Genomic DNA, 17,879 nt, shown 5'->3' with positions numbered 1-17,879 from the left:
ATTTCATTGCCACTGACCAGTGTTAGGCCATCTCAGCTTAATCCATTGCAGGCTGTGAGATTAACTCCTCTGTTGACACTGACCTGCACAGTGAGCCAGTATCTCACCATCTCCTCACCTGCACAGCTGTGGCACGCAGCTCTGCTTACCTTCTTGCTTGTTTTACTACAGTATAGTTCACCCTGATTTCATACAGAGGGGAATTTTATTGCGGTTTTGAAGATATGTTTACCTTTTTTATCTCTAAAAGGGTAACACAAGAACAAAGCAAACATGACAATAGAAAACACTACAGAAACTACTCTCAAGCTACCTACCAAAAAAGGTGGTAAAATAAATTTTTTCGACTGCCAGTAAGGTTAACTTCTTCAGTTGAATTGATCTGCTTCCCCTTAACAATCTTCTTTTACAGACTGAGAAATGTTTTTGCAAGCCCCTTAAAAGAAAAACAGGTTGATTGGCTCTAATCACAATTCTATTCACAAACAGAAGCCATTTATGTGCTTCTGTGCCTATGAAAAGACTTACCCATTTATGGAAAGTAGAATTAAGAATGGGCAACAGGTCTCCAGCAGCAGGTTTCATGAATTTATCATGGTTCTAAACTATTAAGAACAGGCTGTGGTTTGATGTGCCCTTAAAAACCTCCAGTAATTGAAATTTTGTAACTCTATTTGGCAGTTTATGTTAGTATTTTATTACATTGGTATTTAAACCTAACTACTTTTCTATCTAAGCTAAATCCCAGTTTCTGCCATTTTAACTCCTTTAAGGAGAAATGTAAAAAGCAGAGATTTTCAGAGAAAAGTAGGAGCAACTATACTTTACAAACCAGGAAAGAATACAAAATTTCCAGTAGGAAACATAATCAAACATTTTAAAATTAGAAGTTATCAGTGATCTTTTGAATACAATGTTTTGTAAGTCAAATGGTCAAGTATGAGTCTCCTGTTTCGACACTTCTATCTTTGCATTTTTAAGTTCTCTGTTATGGTAAAGTTATTCTCCTTAAAAAAACCCAAAAAACCAAAAACCCAAAGCCAAACCCAAACCACCAAACAGAAAAAAAAATGCTTTCTTTAGTTTAGTAAAACTCTAACGACTAGAGTAGAAATATCATTTGTAACTTGTCTCCATTCAGCCACCAGATAAAATACCAGTTATTTGTAGATGCAATGGAAAAATCTGCTTAAGTTTTGAACAAAATAACCCTGTCCTATTGCACATGGAGACACACATTACAGCAAGGCAAGAAATCTTAAATTCTGAAATTGAATACTTTTTCCTCAGATTTCTTATTGCACATCTTTTACCTCCTATTTTGTGCTCCCTGGATGGTGCTAAATACCTCTCGTGAACACAAGAAGCTGATCCTCAATTAAATGGTGAAAAGACTCTACTGATGAAAAATTAATAATTTAGATGAAGACGTGTTATGCAATGTGATTACACTGGTCTTAATAGAATATTTAGACTAAAGATTTCAATTTGCTTTTTGCATTGAGTGTGTTAGAAAGTAGTATGCTTCTTATTTTTTTGATTCTGTGTTATTAATTTTGCAGTCATCTAGTGAATAATCTAGCCTAATTTAATTGGAATTTGATGGATATATACAGAAGTAATGTCTCTACCTCTGATCACACCTTGGAGATTTGTTCACTAAAGCCATTTGATGTTGTGTCTTCTCTCCCCTGGTAAACACCAGTACTGGGGGGGTTAGAGTGTGGGGAAAGCTTCAGATTCCAAATGCAGTTTACACTGTAGCAGCCTCAATACCTGCATCATCCTGTTCTCCGCCTGGCAATTTTATTTCTTTTCATCTGTGCTTCCCCTTCTTGTTTGTGAATAGATTTAAAAATCAATGAGGTCAATATTTGCTTGTCACTAAGCAAAACACTCTTGGGAGTATTTCAAATTTCTAATGTGTTGGGTTTTTTGTTTGTCTGTTTGTGCTTTTTTTGGTAGTTTATAAGCCAGAAAAGACTTACATGCATCATGTATGCAAAACATAGAACTACACAGAATACCAAAATACACTGGAATCTTTAGACACCTTACATTGACTTTTAGTTTGGAGACATGGTACAATAAAAATCAGACTGATTTTTAAGATAACACATGTGTATGGCAGGCAACATGGTTTGTTTTGATTTTGGGTTTTTTTTTGTTGGCTTTACTTAGAACTGATAATTTTACAATTAAAAAAAGTATTTTCATTAAAGGGTAAAAATAGCTAGAAAAACTAGTATAATTCTTTTTGATTCCTATTTTAAGACTAATGCATAATCTGAACCTTTCAAAGAATATTATAATATGCACTTGATGCATTTGACAGTCTTTGAACTTACCTACCTTGAAACATGATGCTAAATTTAAAGTTGCACTTGCAAAATTAGTTATAAATTGGTAATTATCCTTCCTATCCAGCCTGTGCTACCACTATCCTACGTAGTGCATAAAGCAATTTCTTTGTAACAGCCTAATCTGGGACTCTGTTAATTGGCAACAATTAGAAGCATTTCTCTACAGATGTTTCTTCTAATAGGTTCTCCATGACCTGAACTCCTCTTTTGGAGATACTGAGTAATTCTACATCCATTTTCAGTTTTTAAACAAAAGCCATCAGCTATAGAATTCCAGAAACCCTGAGACAGAGATGCTTGTCTTCCAGATTATATTAGCCTTTCTATATGTGGTCACTGCAGCACTACATCATGATGATTCCTCTCTTAACAAAAGGCTGATGCCACGGCAACCGTTAGCTTCCTTTTATTTTGTGCTTCAGAGTGTTACTCAGGTTTCAGACACTCCTGTGCTGCTTCAAACAGAAACAGAGCTAAACTATTGCATACAGAGAATGTAATCTTTGTTTTCTTGCAGAAAGATAGACCTAAATGTTCAACTGGTAAACTTGTGTAGATAGCTTCAGTGGCTGCCTTGGGCTAAATAATGCATTCTGGCTGTGAATCTAGGACTTTTAAGTGCCTTATATAAGAGGCAGTATAAACGAAAGGAAGAAATTTGTAAAAGAGAGAGAGAGAAAAATATCTACCGCATTATTCTACTCTGTTGGCATGATATTATTCTATTCATGTAACAATAATTCCACTGTGCTCAATGACAGCTTATAGCTTTTCAACAGATGCAACTTCATTCACCGCCATTGAGTAACTTCTGAGTTCTGCTGGGAAAAATCAGTTCTGCTTACTCCTCCTGCAAGAAGAGAGCTCAGAAATCCCTGTGCACTATATAAACTAGGCTTAGAAGTGGGCAGGCCTCTTTGTCTATAATTGTGTCTTGCTCCCTTGTCAGTGGAGATGTGAACGATGAGAAGGACTGGAAGTGATTTGGAGAAGTTATTTTGTCATAAGTGATGTCATAAATAATTGTACAGAAAGACGCACACACACACACACATACACACACACAAATCAGTGTGGTGTGGCTTTTCGTTGCTGATATTCTTCCACTGAAAGAAAAAAACCCCTCCCTCTAATGCCACTACTTTATATGGAAGTGTATTATTATTCATTGAGATACACTGCTATGTGACATTTTAAAAGCACCTCAGTAAAGGTTATTGAGTTATTTATAAAATCTACAATGAAATTAGACAACCTGTGTAAATCAGTCTGTCATAGTGTTTGCATTTTCCATTGAAAGATTAAGAAAATAAAAATCCATAGGAAAGCATAAAAGGACTTCATACCAGAGCAATTTACTAATTGGGAAAAAAAATTATCCACGTTGTGCCTTGTCAGCATAAATCCCTCTCTTTAATTCCAGCAATTCAAAGCCAAAAGGCAAGGTTGAAGACAGAGATTCAGGTTGCGTGTACTGACCTCTAAAATTAATTTTAATGCAATAGTCTAGATATTTGATTAGTCTGCATGATGAGAGTTTATTTCTGGACATTACTGCTTGCTAAATATTCCAATCCCTTTGGGCAAACCTTATGAAGTTGTCCTCTCTTCCACAATACAACTGCGATAAACCTCACTGCTTGGCTGAAGAAAGCTGCTTTGGATGCCAGCTAACTTACAACGCTGCTTTGCTTGTCTTGAGAAGTGCCGGGAAGAACTGCTTGCAGAGGCTGATTTTTAAGAACTCCTGAGCAGTCTCAGCAACCCCAGAGACCCATGAGCACTTAACTCTTCTAAAAGGCAAGCCCAAGAGACTAAGAATTGAATCTGTAGCTCCACATAATGTTTAACCATGTCAAGGCAGTGAAGAGCTCTTTCGCAGAGTGGCTTATATTATATGTGTGTACAACTTGAACCACTGCAAGGTTCCTGTCTTGTCTGCCCTCATGCACCCCTACAGCCTTCAAGTGCACTCCATTCAATTTCTTTATTTCTACACCACTAAAAAGATCTACTAAGAATGAAACTTTCAGCACAGCTTTATATTCAGAACTAGCACTGCAAATGTTAAAACAGGTCCTTGCTCTTCCTTCTCAAAAATGTATAATTGACTTTTTACCCCTGTATCAAATAAACAAAGCAAATACAAATTTGACATCCAGGAATTAAAAATTTATTTTCTCTGATGCTAGTATTGACATTACCCATTTCTTCCAGATTCAACACCACCACCTATTACATTTTCGTGTGTCCATGTTTTCAGTGATTTAAAGAATCTCACTAAACATTGGCATTGTCTAATTTTGCATCTTTCAATATACTGTTTGTTATTTAGGGTACAACCCATTCTCATAATTTTCAGCAAAAGTAATAAATTTTTTCAGCAGGGTCACTTCTTTAAACTATACTCCGAGAGCTTTACCTTCATACTAGAAAAGCTACAAATTAGAAGATGTTTTTCATACCATAATGAGGAATTATTGCCCAAGCCATTGCAGAAGCGTAGATGCCGCCAATCATCCAAAACATACAGAGCCAACTCAGGTGTTCACCTCGTTTCTCTCGAGCAAGCACTTCCGAAAAATAGGAGAAGACTGTTGGCACAGCTCCACCGATCCTAAAAGGAGATCCAGATCATGGATTAAGTGAGAGAGTAGCAGCTAGTTAAAGTTTGAAGAAGCCCATAGCTGAAATCACTGAAAACCTGAATGACAAGTAGGTTTTCTGGCAAGAGCTGGTTTTTTTTTCTCAAATTGCACCATGTATTGAGGAATTCTTGAGGAAACTTTCACCAGTTTGGCCACAATTTTTTTCAAATATTTCCTTGAAAAGTCTATGAACAATTTGTTGCATTCAGTGCTTCAAGGAGTTTTTTATTCTCCCAGCTGCTGGGAACCAGCACAAAGCACAATTTCCCCAAAGAATAAGAGATACTTCTCTAAGTTTTACTTACCATGCTTTAGGTAATCAAGAAGTGACTAAATATCAACTATGTTACTAATATGTTTTATTTCACACATACTGAAAAAGATGTTCTATTTAGTTGCATGACATGATTTACTAAGCCCTATTAAAACCCTATGCATTAATACAATATTCACATTTTCACATGATTAAAATAAACACTTTCTGAAGGTTAATTGGACAAAATAAGCACTGGTTTTACTAAAATTAATTAAAATTATGCATAATTTTCAGTACCAGCTTCCAGATTATCTTTCAGTGTCTTGATCTCTTCACTACTAATGGAAGCTGTCAACTGTTCCACAACAGGACAAGTCCTTGTGGATTTTATTTTTCTTGCCTAAGGAAATACCTGTGAAGTTTGAATAGAGATACTGACATACCAGATTACTTATTTTAAGGCAGTATGGTTTGAATTTTTAGCTGAATTTTAAAGATAAATGCGTATTTATGCTGTCATCTGGAAGCTGCCAAACTGGAAGCAAGAAGAGAGAAGCTTGAAACAGATTAAAACAAATATTAAAAAGGAAAGCATTAATACAGAAATGATATTTCATTCCTAACAAAATTCGGTGCCATAGCAATACAGATTATTTTAAGATGTCTTCAGTAACAGAGATGAAATACTGTATTGAAATGTCATTCTTGTTCAGGGGTCTGCTTTTTCATTACTTCTTTCTAGAAAGCTCTTCAAGAACCTGGTCAGTTCTTGGCTTTACAATGGAAGTTTCCCATACTTGAGCCTCTTAGCTCTTACAGTCTCTTTTAAGTTCTGCAAAGGTTTATACCTCCATAATTATTGTAAGACATGCTGCTAACAAGGGGTTCATCTCACTTTTTTTTCTCATGGGTGAAAACACCAAAAGCCTTCCCTAGTGAACTGCCCTGTCATGGGCAATGTGAGATGCTGTCCTCTGAGGTTCTCCTGGAGGCTCACAGTGAGGAACAATGGACGCATCATGGACAAGGATGGAATTACAGCTCATTTTGCTGTGACAGGGAAGCCCTGCTGTCTCAGTGGTGCTATGGACTTGAGGTTTTCCAGTTCCCAAAGTATAAGCAGATTGCAGGTATGGATTTCTTACCCTCCAGGACTCATGCACAGCTTTGAATTTCACTCCTACAATGTTGCCCAAATACAGTACTTGTGGATCTAATTAGAGTTCTTTTTCTAATGTTGAAAATTCACTAGCAGAACCAGAAAGATGTTCCCCTTTCCTGCCTAAGCTGGAAAATGCTGATGGGGAGTTACAGATGCTCACTTTCAAGATGACCTAAATTAATAGATAGCTCATGGCATGTAGGACAGTATCACTCATGCAATAACACCCTAAAGAGAATAATTTTTGGTAAGTCAATTTTTTTTCTCTGATTGCTTCTGCTCATTAAGAAAAGTATAGATGGTGATAAGTGAATATATATTTGGTAATTTTACTGTTCTAATATCCAGTATGTTCTTCTAAATTTACAATTTTCTTAATTTCATATGTTTTTTCACGAAGCAGATAATTGTCTATTTCATAAGGCAGCCACTATGGGAGTAAATATGGCCTGAAACCATCTTTACTATATAGCACAATTAATAATAAACCCCATTCAGCATTTTAATAGTTTCCCATTGCAAAGCACTTGAAAACATTCTCTATAAAGTGTTCATTACAGGCAATCACCATTCTTATTCTTATGAAATTCAAGACTGAACATAAAATCATCTTGAAATCTCCCTTAAATCTCCTAGGATGGAAATCTGATAAAATGGTGCTTGTGGAGAGTTTCCAGTGGCTGGATTAAGTCATGCATCTGTAGGTCATACAAATGTTTGTGGAATGATGGTTTAGGAAATGGATGAATGCTCCAAATGGAGGGAACAGATTCTGTCTTAATGTCATAAAATGTAATGAGATCCTGACGAAAGGCTGCACAAAAAGGTATCTCCAGTCAGCATGAACTGACTGTTACAGAGAGGATGGGAGGTTGGTGCTGCTTTAGGGTTTAAAACTGATCCAAGTGAGATGACCCATAGACTACATCCTAAAGGTCCTCCAAGGCTTCCGAAGAAGCATTGTTTGTATTGATCAATTTAAACGGGCAGCTTTTCTTACAAATAGACCTTTTAGACATGTTACAGGAATTTTTGGAGCTGGCAACACAAAATATTTAGGATATGCAAATAAATAGGAAAAAACAACAAAACAGCTTTGAAACAAACGCCAGTTTTTTTGTTTCATCTGATATGATTGAAATTTCCAGTGAGTACATCAACAGTCTAGGAAGATCTTAAAAGTCCAGATACTATGTTCATATTGATTAAACAGTGAAAATAACTTGTCTATTGTCTAAAGGAGAAATAAAGGTTGTATTTTTATCACATAGGCAACATCTGCTGTTTATAGTTGTAGGTCTCTGTTTCATAGGATCTGTCTAGGAGAGTGTGTGGTGCACTTCGCACCTTAAATGTGTGAATGGGAAACTTCTCAGCTGGTTAAATTCTTCCTTTAATGTAATTGTGGTGTGATAATGTGAAAAGCTTTTAGGATACTAGTCCCTAAAAAGCTCTTCCTGTGTCACAAAGCTATTAGAATGACTAAAAACCTATCATGAAAATCTCAGAGAGGCTAATCAACAGCCGAATTGGAGGAGAGAGGAGGAAGATGGAGAGGAATTATCCTGCTGCAGAAAACTGTTCATTTGCTCTTCTGGACAATCTCTGGGTGGCAGTAGGCATGCCTCCACACCTTAAAACTTGCTCCCGTATGCAGAGCAAATGACAATGCAAATGGAGAGCAGGAAGAGCTACATTATCAGACCAATAACGAGGGAACTTTTAAGCCTCTGTGGACCTAGAGAACACTTTTTTAAGGAGCAAAGAAATTTCTGTGCATGCTTGGAACAACAGCCATATGCTTTAATAGAACTGATGCAGTATCTGGTATACTGAATGAACATTGCTAGCAGAAGCATAAACCTCTCAAAATCTTTGGCAAGACATCAGAGCAACTGACTTCTTCCATCACAGCACCTATTGCACATTATGAATTAATTCATCAAATGTTCATATTAAAAAAACTCAACAATATCACCCAACAGCTTCAAGGATGAATGTGCTTTCTACAGTCAAAACACCCCTTAGGCTAGATCCCACTTTCACCTACATTCATGTAAGTCCTTAATAATTCAGTGGCTCCATCTGAGCCCTTCCACAGTTACACAGAAAGAACAGAATTCGATGCTCAGCACTTTTGTATTGCAAGTTAGAAAGCAGACTGTCTCTTTGGTATCCCACCAATATTGTATGGAATGGATGGTGCCATGCATAGGAGGGATTTCCAAATAAAATCAAAGGCAGAGTTGCCACTGATTTTAAAGCAGGAATGCATCATCATCTGTTTTATGGGAAATGCAAATAGTACTTTCCCAGAAGATACAGTATTATGTCTGCTTCTGGCAATTAATTGGTTTGATACAGTGGGCTGTTTACTCTTACTATATTTATAAATTTTATGGCTCTTCCTTATATCTGGAAAATAATTTGATATGTGAAAATGCATTCTTCTCTTCATATATCTGCGTGTACAGTGGAAAAGCCTATGATAAACCATGCTGACTTGAGAATGTTTATTCTAAAAGATGGGAAGGATTTTAACTTTTATAAATACAAATGATTCAAGCGAACTGAAGTTTTAGCACCTTATCTGTTATTCGCATATGTTATTTCTTCAGATACTGTAGTCAAAATAGTGAGCATAAACTTGTTCTAGGCAGATCACAGAAGGGATTACAAATTACATTACTTCTTAAAGGATGACAAAAAGTACCTACAAGGTGCAAATGTATTGTATGTACAAATTACACAATAAAAGGATTTTATACCTCCACTAGAAATGTGTGTAGATTCAGAACATTTCTTTAAAATACGTTGGTCTAAACCTGTGTGTTGATGCTTATGAGTGATGTCCACAGAGTAACAGATTTTGTAAGGAGGCACAGTCTAATACCAGTAGTAGGCAAAACTTTGTGAAGCTCAAGATCATAAAATAAACTCTCTCACTCTATAAGGATCAGTCTCTGCACCTGAAACAACTGGACACGTGCCTTCAGCCGTGTGTTTTTAAGTAAAGATGTAGGAATATATGCAAGAACAATAAACAAACAGCAGGAGCCTTTTCTACTGTGTACATTGCTCCATATATGGAGAAAATCACATATTTGTCTATCAAAAGAATGATGAGTGTCAGCCATGATATTTTCAAGTTATTTTTCATCTTCTATGATATACCTCGTCAGAATTAGGCAGAGCAAGAGCAGAACACATAAATTGGTTTGTGTATTTTTCTCAAAACCTGTAACTGAATTGGGAGGAAATACCAATTAATCAGCATATCAGGCTTTTTGATGCAAAAGATCAGCCAGTTTTGGAGCCTTATGTGTTGCCTCTTCTTGGAGAAGAAAAAAAAGACAGAACATATTTGATTCCATCTTCATTATAGAGAATGTATGCATTCTGTCCCCAATTTCTAATTCTACTCCTAGTTATTTTGTTGAGGGTTTTTTTCAAGATTATACTCTTAATATTTTTCTAGGTACATTTTTAGGTTTTGACTACCTCTTTTTTCTGGTTTTGCTCATATGTGGACTCATACACACCGAGTCCTCCATTGTCTCATACCTATGCCCCGCAGCTGCATTTTGAGTCTAGTGAAAGCCATATTCTACACAGTTCAGCTTCCACTCAGATTGCATATGGCATGTATTTTGTGTGGTAGGTCATATTTGCTTAGTTCTGTAACTTCAGAAAGAAGAGTTGTACCATTTCTTCTATTTATTTGCAAAGAAGGGTGCCTGTCTATCCAACATTTCAATACTGTTTTTTGGGGCATTTTTTTAGATTCCAAAAGAACGAGAGTTATTCAAGGGGGAATGACAACACAAAAATAAACAACCGTTCTAATCCCACTTTTCAGCAAAAGAAGTTTCAATTTCTGACCCTAGAAAGTCATCCAAACTGAAACTTATTACTTTATAATGTTATTTCCATACACTTTCTGTTCATGTTTGCTCTGTGAAATTCTGTCAGAGGGAAAATCCAAAAGCAGATTTGAGTGATGCACCCTAGAAGAGTAGGATTCAGTGAATGAAACAATAAGCTCAGGTACATTTGTGTTTTCTTTGTCTCAAAGAAAGATGATAAATGTCTGCTAATCTACCTTCAGAGCTGTGATTTGTCACAACAGATTTTGGCTACTGCACAATGTGACAGATGGGATGAAAATGCTTCCGTGAGGCATTCAGGAACCTCTGGCTTCAGATGAAAACCTTTGTTTATTTGCAGATGCACTAGCCAGTGGGGTTTGAAATGCAAAAGCCTACAAGGAATAGATGTATTTAGGAAAAAACCCTAAATACTAAATGTACAAGGCAGGATAATTTTTTTCTGAAATACCTTTTTGTCTTCTCCTTCAAACCTGAACAACATCCATACTGAAAATACAGTGTCTGTGTGAGATGGAATTTGCAAGTTATCACCTTGTTATTTGCAATTTGTTACAAGTGATGGATCCAGTGTTACAATTCTGAGATTTGGAAACAGTCCATCACACTTTGTCTTTCTGCCCAATTGTACCTACTCTTCCCTTTCATTTACAACAGTTCTCTACCCTCACTACTAGGAGCATCATTTAAAAAAAATCTGTTGTTTTCCTTTCAGGACTGCCATTAGACTAGCAAAACATCTTGGAGTGATCAGCCAGACTGGTTCTCCTTAAGAACTGCTGGATAAAGCCCTACAAAACTGCAGCAAGGTGTGGATTACGCTTTGCTGATTATTCTGCCCACATTTAAATACAAGTGCCTCTTTGGACTATGTATGCTAGAGAAGCTGTATTTCAGGTACGCACGTGGCCTGTATAATATTAATAGCAAGGGAGTCTTTGTGAGAAAGATTCACATGATTATTTACTGAACTCTACAGCACTTCTGAAAGAAGTTGAAATGATGAGTAAATAATTAATACTCCAAATTTACCAAACAGTTATTTTAAAAAATCAAGTTAAATTTGTTGTCAAATTAAAGCATATAATTGCCAAGCATTTTCCTCCAATACTTGCTCAGCTAGATGTGCCAGACAGACCACTTTCAAATCTGCCACTGTTTATGAAGACTTTCTTTTGCACATCTTATTATCCTTTTTTTCCATCATTCTTTTCAAGTTTTTGCTTGAAAGGCAGATATCATAGCGGGAGTCTGTTATTGACTACCCAACCAGAATGATGAAGCAGACAAAATAGTCTATAATCAGCTGGGAGAAGTCTCACAAACACTAGCCCTTGTTCTTGTGGGGGACTTCAACTTATCAGATGTCTACTGGAAATAAAATACAGCAGAGAGAAACAGTCCAGGAGTGTTTGGAAGACAACTTCCTGACACAGCTGGCCAGTGACCCAACTAGGGAAGCCTGAACCTGTTCCTTGTGGAAAGAGAAGGACTTGTGGATGATGGTTGGAGGCAATCTTGGGCACAGTGACCATGAAACAATAGGTTTTGATTCTTGGAGAAGAAAGGAGGGAGGTCTGTGGAACTGCCACCTTGGACTTCCAAAGGGCTGACTTTGGCCTGTTTAGGAAATTAGTTAAGAGTCCCTTGAGAGGCAGTCCTGAAGGGCGAAGGAGTCCAGGAAGGCTGAACATTCTTCAAGGAGGAAATCTTAAAGGTGCAGGAGCTTTGACAGACAAGCGGGCAAGGAGGAAGACTGGCCTGGCTGAACAGAGAGTTGAACTTAGGGTTAAAAAGAGATCTTATGACTTTGGCAGAAGGGGCACGCTACTCAAGAAGACTACAAGTATGCTTCCCTGCATGAGCCAGCAGTGTGCCCTGGTGGCTAAGAGGGCCAATGGGATCCTGGGGTGCATCAGGAAGAGTGTGGCCAGTAGGTCGAAGGAGGTGATCCTCCCCCTCTACTCTGCCCTGGTCAGGCCCCACCTGGAGTATTGTGTCCAGTTCTGGGCTCCCTGGGATAAAAAAGACAGGGATCTCCTGGAGAGAGGCCAGAGGAGGACTACAAAGATGATTAAGGGCCTGGAGCATCTCCCCTGTGAGGAAAGGCTGAGTGAGCTGGGACTGTTCAGCCTAGAGAAAAGAAGACTAAGGGGGGACCTAATTAATGTTTATAAATATCTTAAGTATGGGATGCAGGGGGAAATGGCCAGCCCCTTTTCCAGTGGTCTGTGGAGACAGGACAAGGGGCAATGGCTGCAAGTTGGAGTACAGGAAGTTCCGCACCAACATGCAGAAGAACTTTTTCCCAGTGAGGGTGACAGAGCCCTGGGACAGGCTGCCCAGGGAGGTGGTGGAGTCTCCATCTCTGGAGATATTCAAGACCCATCTGGACGCCCATCTGTGCAATATGAGCTAGGGAGCTGCTTTGGCAGGGGGGGGTTGGACCCGATGATCTCTCGATGTCCTTTCCAACCCCTACGATTCTGTGATTCTCTGATCTTGAGTGCCCTCACACAGCACATACAGGACAACCAGGTGATCAGGTCCAGTCATCATGGATTTGTGAAAGGCAGGTCCTGCTTAACCAAACTGATCTCCTCCTATGACAAGGTGACACACTTAGCAGATAAGGGAAAGGCTGTGAACGTTGTTGGCTTTTCCTTCACCTTTACTAAAGCCTTTGACACCATTTCCACAGCATTTTCCTTGGAGAAACTGGCTGCTCATGGCTTGGAAGTGCATATGCTTTGCTGGAAGGATAGCTGGACCCAAGAGTTGTGAAGCTGTTGAAGGGTCTGGAGCACAATTCTTTTGAGAAATGTCTGAGGGAACTGGAGTTCAGTCTGGAGAAAAGGAGGTTGAGAGGACACCTCATCACTCTACAACTACCTGAAAGGAAGTTGTAGCCAGGTAAGGTGTTGGTCTCTTCTCCCAAGTAACAAGTGATAGAACAAGAAGAAACAGCTTCAGGGGATATTTAGACTGGATATTAGGAAAAAATTATTCACCAAAGCATTTATCACGCACTGGGACAGGTCGCCCAGGGAAATGGTTGAGTCAGCATCTTTGGAGGTATTTAAAAGTTTCATAGATGTGATGCTTAGGGATGTGGTTTAGTGATGGACTTGTCAGTATTAGGATAACAGTTGAATTCGATCTTAGGGATCTTTCAAAACCTAAACGATTCTATCCTTCTTTCTTTGTTTTCTGTTATGTAGGCTCTCTATGCTATTCAAATGTTTCCCTTGACTAGTCTTTCTCTTCCTTTGTAATATCATTCCTTTCCTCATAAGAATACTGTCATCTTCTCCTAAGTCTTAGGAAAGACCACTTCTCTCCCAGGTGTTCCAGTTTTATGTTAGTCAACCTTTACCCACAGATGAAGCTGCAAGTGCTGGATCAAAGCTATTTGGAAAGCTTAGACCTTGCCAGCTGCTTCCTTGGCTTGACTGAGAAGCATATTTACTCTTTTGGCACACACTGTCAGCTTTGAAGCCAGTTACCTGCAGAGCTATTCATTAGCTTGCAGTGTAAAAACACTGATAACCATAGGTGGGAGACAGCTGGGAGCTGGAAAGGAATTAGAGGTGGTAGATTACAACCTTTTGAGGATGAGAGGATACAAGGTATTTCATGAGAAAAAAGCAAAGCAAGTGGGTATGAAAAGGTAAAAGATGATACTTAATAGTGATACAAGATGATACTTAATATTGATGATGCACAACAATAATAATAATAATAAACGCAGGGCACTGGTCTTCATCTAAAATTCCTGAAGGCAACTGCTCTTGCAGGCCAACTGTCTTGTGCTGTAGCCACACAGTCCATATCTCTGCTATTATGCACAGGTACTGTGTGTCCTTCCTGTTTTGGCCACCAAGAGAAGTGGGATATAAAACACTGAGTTTCTTGACACTACACATAATATCCGAAAGTGGTGATACAAGTCAGTTGTGGGTGGATTTGCACAGGAAATCATCTCAAAACTGCTAGTTACAAGAAAGTTCACATTTTTTGATTTTTGCTAACATTTGATTCCTTACAATAGAGCAAAGAATTTGAAAAAGGATCTAAATTATGAGCTTAGAGCTTCCACAATACCACCAACATTCTTTGTTAGATTTCAGTAATGTGGAAGGAATGCTGCAGGTAGCTTTAGATATCATTTCTGAGGAAGAGTTAAGAAAGCTGCCTGAAGGTGAATCTCAGACTTAATGAAATTTAGTCTAAAGTCTTCTGGAAAAGAAACATTCTATGACAGTACATCTTGAGAGAAACTTTTATTCACAAGGGAAAACAGGCAGGGAAAATGCTTCTTAATAGCTTTTAGTATGTAAGTTAACCAGATCTAAGTTTTATTTCCTAGTATTTCTGTGTATTTGGAGCAGAAATTTGGCTAAACTGGAATTTTTGACAAATTAAAAGAAATCTGGACATAATGTCTACTGTGTAAACCAGGACACAATTACTTTGAATTTTTTCCTTTGCTCATGAAGAAGAATCAATGTCATCTGGGAGAAAGCATATGAAGTTGACTGAAGGATTTCTAAACTGTGATTCATCTCAGGATTTTTATTTCAGCTATCTTCTTACTGCATGAAAACTTTGATTACTTTTGAAAGTAACATTTGGACTGGGTAAGCATGATACATTTTCCAAAATTGTATCATCTTTGATTATTTCAAAGTAATCCAAATTAATTTTGCTGGTATAATACACATATATAGTGTAATTCTAAGCATTTTATTCTAAATTGAGTTGTCACACATAGAAAATACGTATCTAAAATTACCTAAAAGTATTTTAAAATGTAAATTGATAGCTTAGATTAAATAAATACTTTCTTTTTGGTAACAGAATTTAGATAAAATTATCTAGCTGAGAAAGACAAAATTCTTTAGCTGGGAATTTTATCTAACTTCACAGTGGCAGTGTTAAATACGGAACAACTCTAATCCCGTTCCAGTTAGCAGCAAGGTTATGAATCATGTTCTGGTGACAGAGAAACCTTCCATCGACAATTTTGAAGACAGATCTAACAAAATGCTTTTTGATGATAAATCTTTGCACATTCCCCAATGGCTACTGATGAATACAGCTCACAGTTTCTTGTCTAGGTCTTTTTACTTAGTAGGAAACCATGTGAGAAGCCCTCACAGAACTTTATCAGACTTTTGGATTCAATTTCCTTTTGAGTTTTAATTTTGGATTAATCAGTGGAAGAATGAGAGTCATGATATTATTTTCCATAAAATGAAATGATTTTTCAGACTGTCCAACATTTCACCTCTCAGACTTTCATACCCCTTAATGCCCTTTATGCAGCAACATCTCAATATGATTTATACTGCTTTGTGTTCCAAATAATGTTTTGCATGCAAAATTTTTGCTAGTTGCCATTTCTTCTGATGCAAAAATATATATATTTGAAGGGATTTTTTCCAAGTAGTTTACTTCTATAAACACATTTTGATGGCAAAAGAATCTGAGAAGAAACTATTTTATAGTATTTTTATAAGTATTTTTATCAGCTTCTGATTTTACTTTTCATGCTTCTTAATCTATTTTGTTATCTAGAAAATAACTGACCAGTTTAAACTCTATACACGTAAATAATTTTATATCTTTTGAATACTTGACCAGATAAGTCTCTGCCCCTTTCGAACACTCTTCTCTAACCTAAGTAACAATAGTATTTTGCATTTAAAAGATGTTGTTCCGATCTTTGCTTGAAATTATTTCTAATTCATATTTGGGCTCTGTTATTCATACAAACTTACTGGAGCAAAGACTCAAAGTTACATATTCAATTTCTTTCACTAAGAAAGGGGAACTGATATCAATTGTGCAAAACCAGAAGCTCTAAAATGAGAGTTTTTAAGAAGAAAGTAAGTTAAATTTGTATACCCATTCAACTGACATCACATCTATCTCATTCAAGGAAGATGTAGGAAAGAATGCAACAAATGTTCAAGATTTAATACAAATCAATACAGATCAATATTTCTCTATGGAGAGACAAAACATAGCACCTAGAACTGATAGTGACCTATGGTACGAAAAACCTGTGAAGAAGCTGGATGGGATATTTTTGGTTTGTTTTTATAAGATTTTTTTTAAGAACTAAAAGTTACCATTTCCTCTTGATCTGTTCTACACTCTGACAATTTGGTGACAGTCTTAAGGAGATTGTTGTAGCAAATGGAATCCTTTCTCTCTCCTTTTAGGCTCAGGGGAGACTTTATCACTACTTACAACTACCTGACAGGAGGTTGTAGAGAGGTGGGCGATGGTCTCTTCAGCCAGGTGACAGGTGATAGGACAAGGGGAAATGGCAAGAAGCTGCTCCATGGCAAGTTTAGATTAGATATTAGAAAAAAAAAATTAATGAAAGAGTTGTCAGAACATGGAACAGGCTGCCCAGGCAGGTGACTGGATGTGTTTAAAAAAAGGGTTGATGAGGTACTTAGGGATATGGTTTAGCTTAGGAAAGGAATGCTTGGACTTTATGATTGTAAAGGTCTTTTCCAACCTTGTGATTCTCTGATTCTGTGACTCTGTGATTCTCTTGCCCTGCCACCACCACCCCTCCAAATCAGTTTAACAGTACACAGTGCTATGTTAATTTCTTTTTGGTATGGGTGTCTAGGTCTATCCCATTTCAGACAGTTCAAGCCATTTCTAAAACCACAAACATCACACACCAGTGTTAGTGCACTGTGTTTACATAAGCTACCACCACCAAACCACACAAGCAGCGGACTTCACACACGTGGCTTTTTCACACTGTGCTCTCACCAACTTCTGTCTGTTCAGCATCCCAAAGACTGATAGTGGACTGAAACTAAACTGTGATTAGGAGTTTTGATCTGAATCAAGTAATTACCAGAAATGCTAAATTAACTGCTTTGCAGAACAGACTCTTGATTAACCAAGGGTGCAGCAAAGGTAGAAGCTTTGTCGTAGCAATTTACTTGTGTATCTCAATCTCTGCTCATGTAAGTTTAAAAGTATAATCAACCATTACCAATATCTTAAACTTTTCCAACAGTTTGTAAGTTATTTAAATTAAAAGTAAAGAAAACACAGGGCCATAAACATCATTCTTCCAGAGAGAGCAATAACATTTGGCATGCTGTAAGGCCCCATTTTAATCTTGAAAGTCTTGACTGCAGTGGAATTATAAGCAATATTATGCACACAAAGACATTCTACCTTTGCCGATATTATGGAAATCTTTCAGTACACCTGTGAGGAGGGTTGCCATGATTGAGAGACGGGACGCAGCTTGAGGCAAGCAAATGTCGATTTATTGTAGCAAATCATAAGTTTATATACTTTGCAAAGCCTGTACATGCCTTAGTTTCATTGGAGCACAGAAGCCACTTTTACATTTACTATTTGTTGATTGGTTTAAAACATTTATGACCGCACTTACGAACATTTACAAACACTGTTAGAAAAAAGCAGTTTAAGCCTAGTAGCGCAACCTATTTCACACATCTTATTTTCATTCCTTACAGCCTGCTTTGTTCTTTCAAGGCTGACTAGTTCCTCCTA

General features: G+C 37.4%; 1 protein-coding gene across 1 annotated transcript in view; it reads right to left on the bottom strand.

Moving 5' to 3' along the window:
- The window catches only part of SV2C (synaptic vesicle glycoprotein 2C), a gene marked incomplete at both ends in the record, with an annotated part of 73,795 nt that overhangs the window by 34,101 nt on the left and 21,815 nt on the right, over nt 1–17,879 (bottom strand). The window contains one exon of the mRNA XM_084278045.1: nt 4,829–4,980. Within this exon, the coding sequence (XP_084134171.1) occupies nt 4,829–4,980 (152 nt within the window). The remainder of the gene's footprint in view (nt 1–4,828; nt 4,981–17,879) is intronic.

This window comes from Gallinula chloropus, assembly GCF_964237585.1.
Source record: "Gallinula chloropus genome assembly, chromosome: Z".
NCBI classification, from domain to species: Eukaryota; Metazoa; Chordata; class Aves; order Gruiformes; family Rallidae; genus Gallinula; species Gallinula chloropus.
This window is presented reverse-complemented; position numbering and strand designations above follow the sequence as displayed.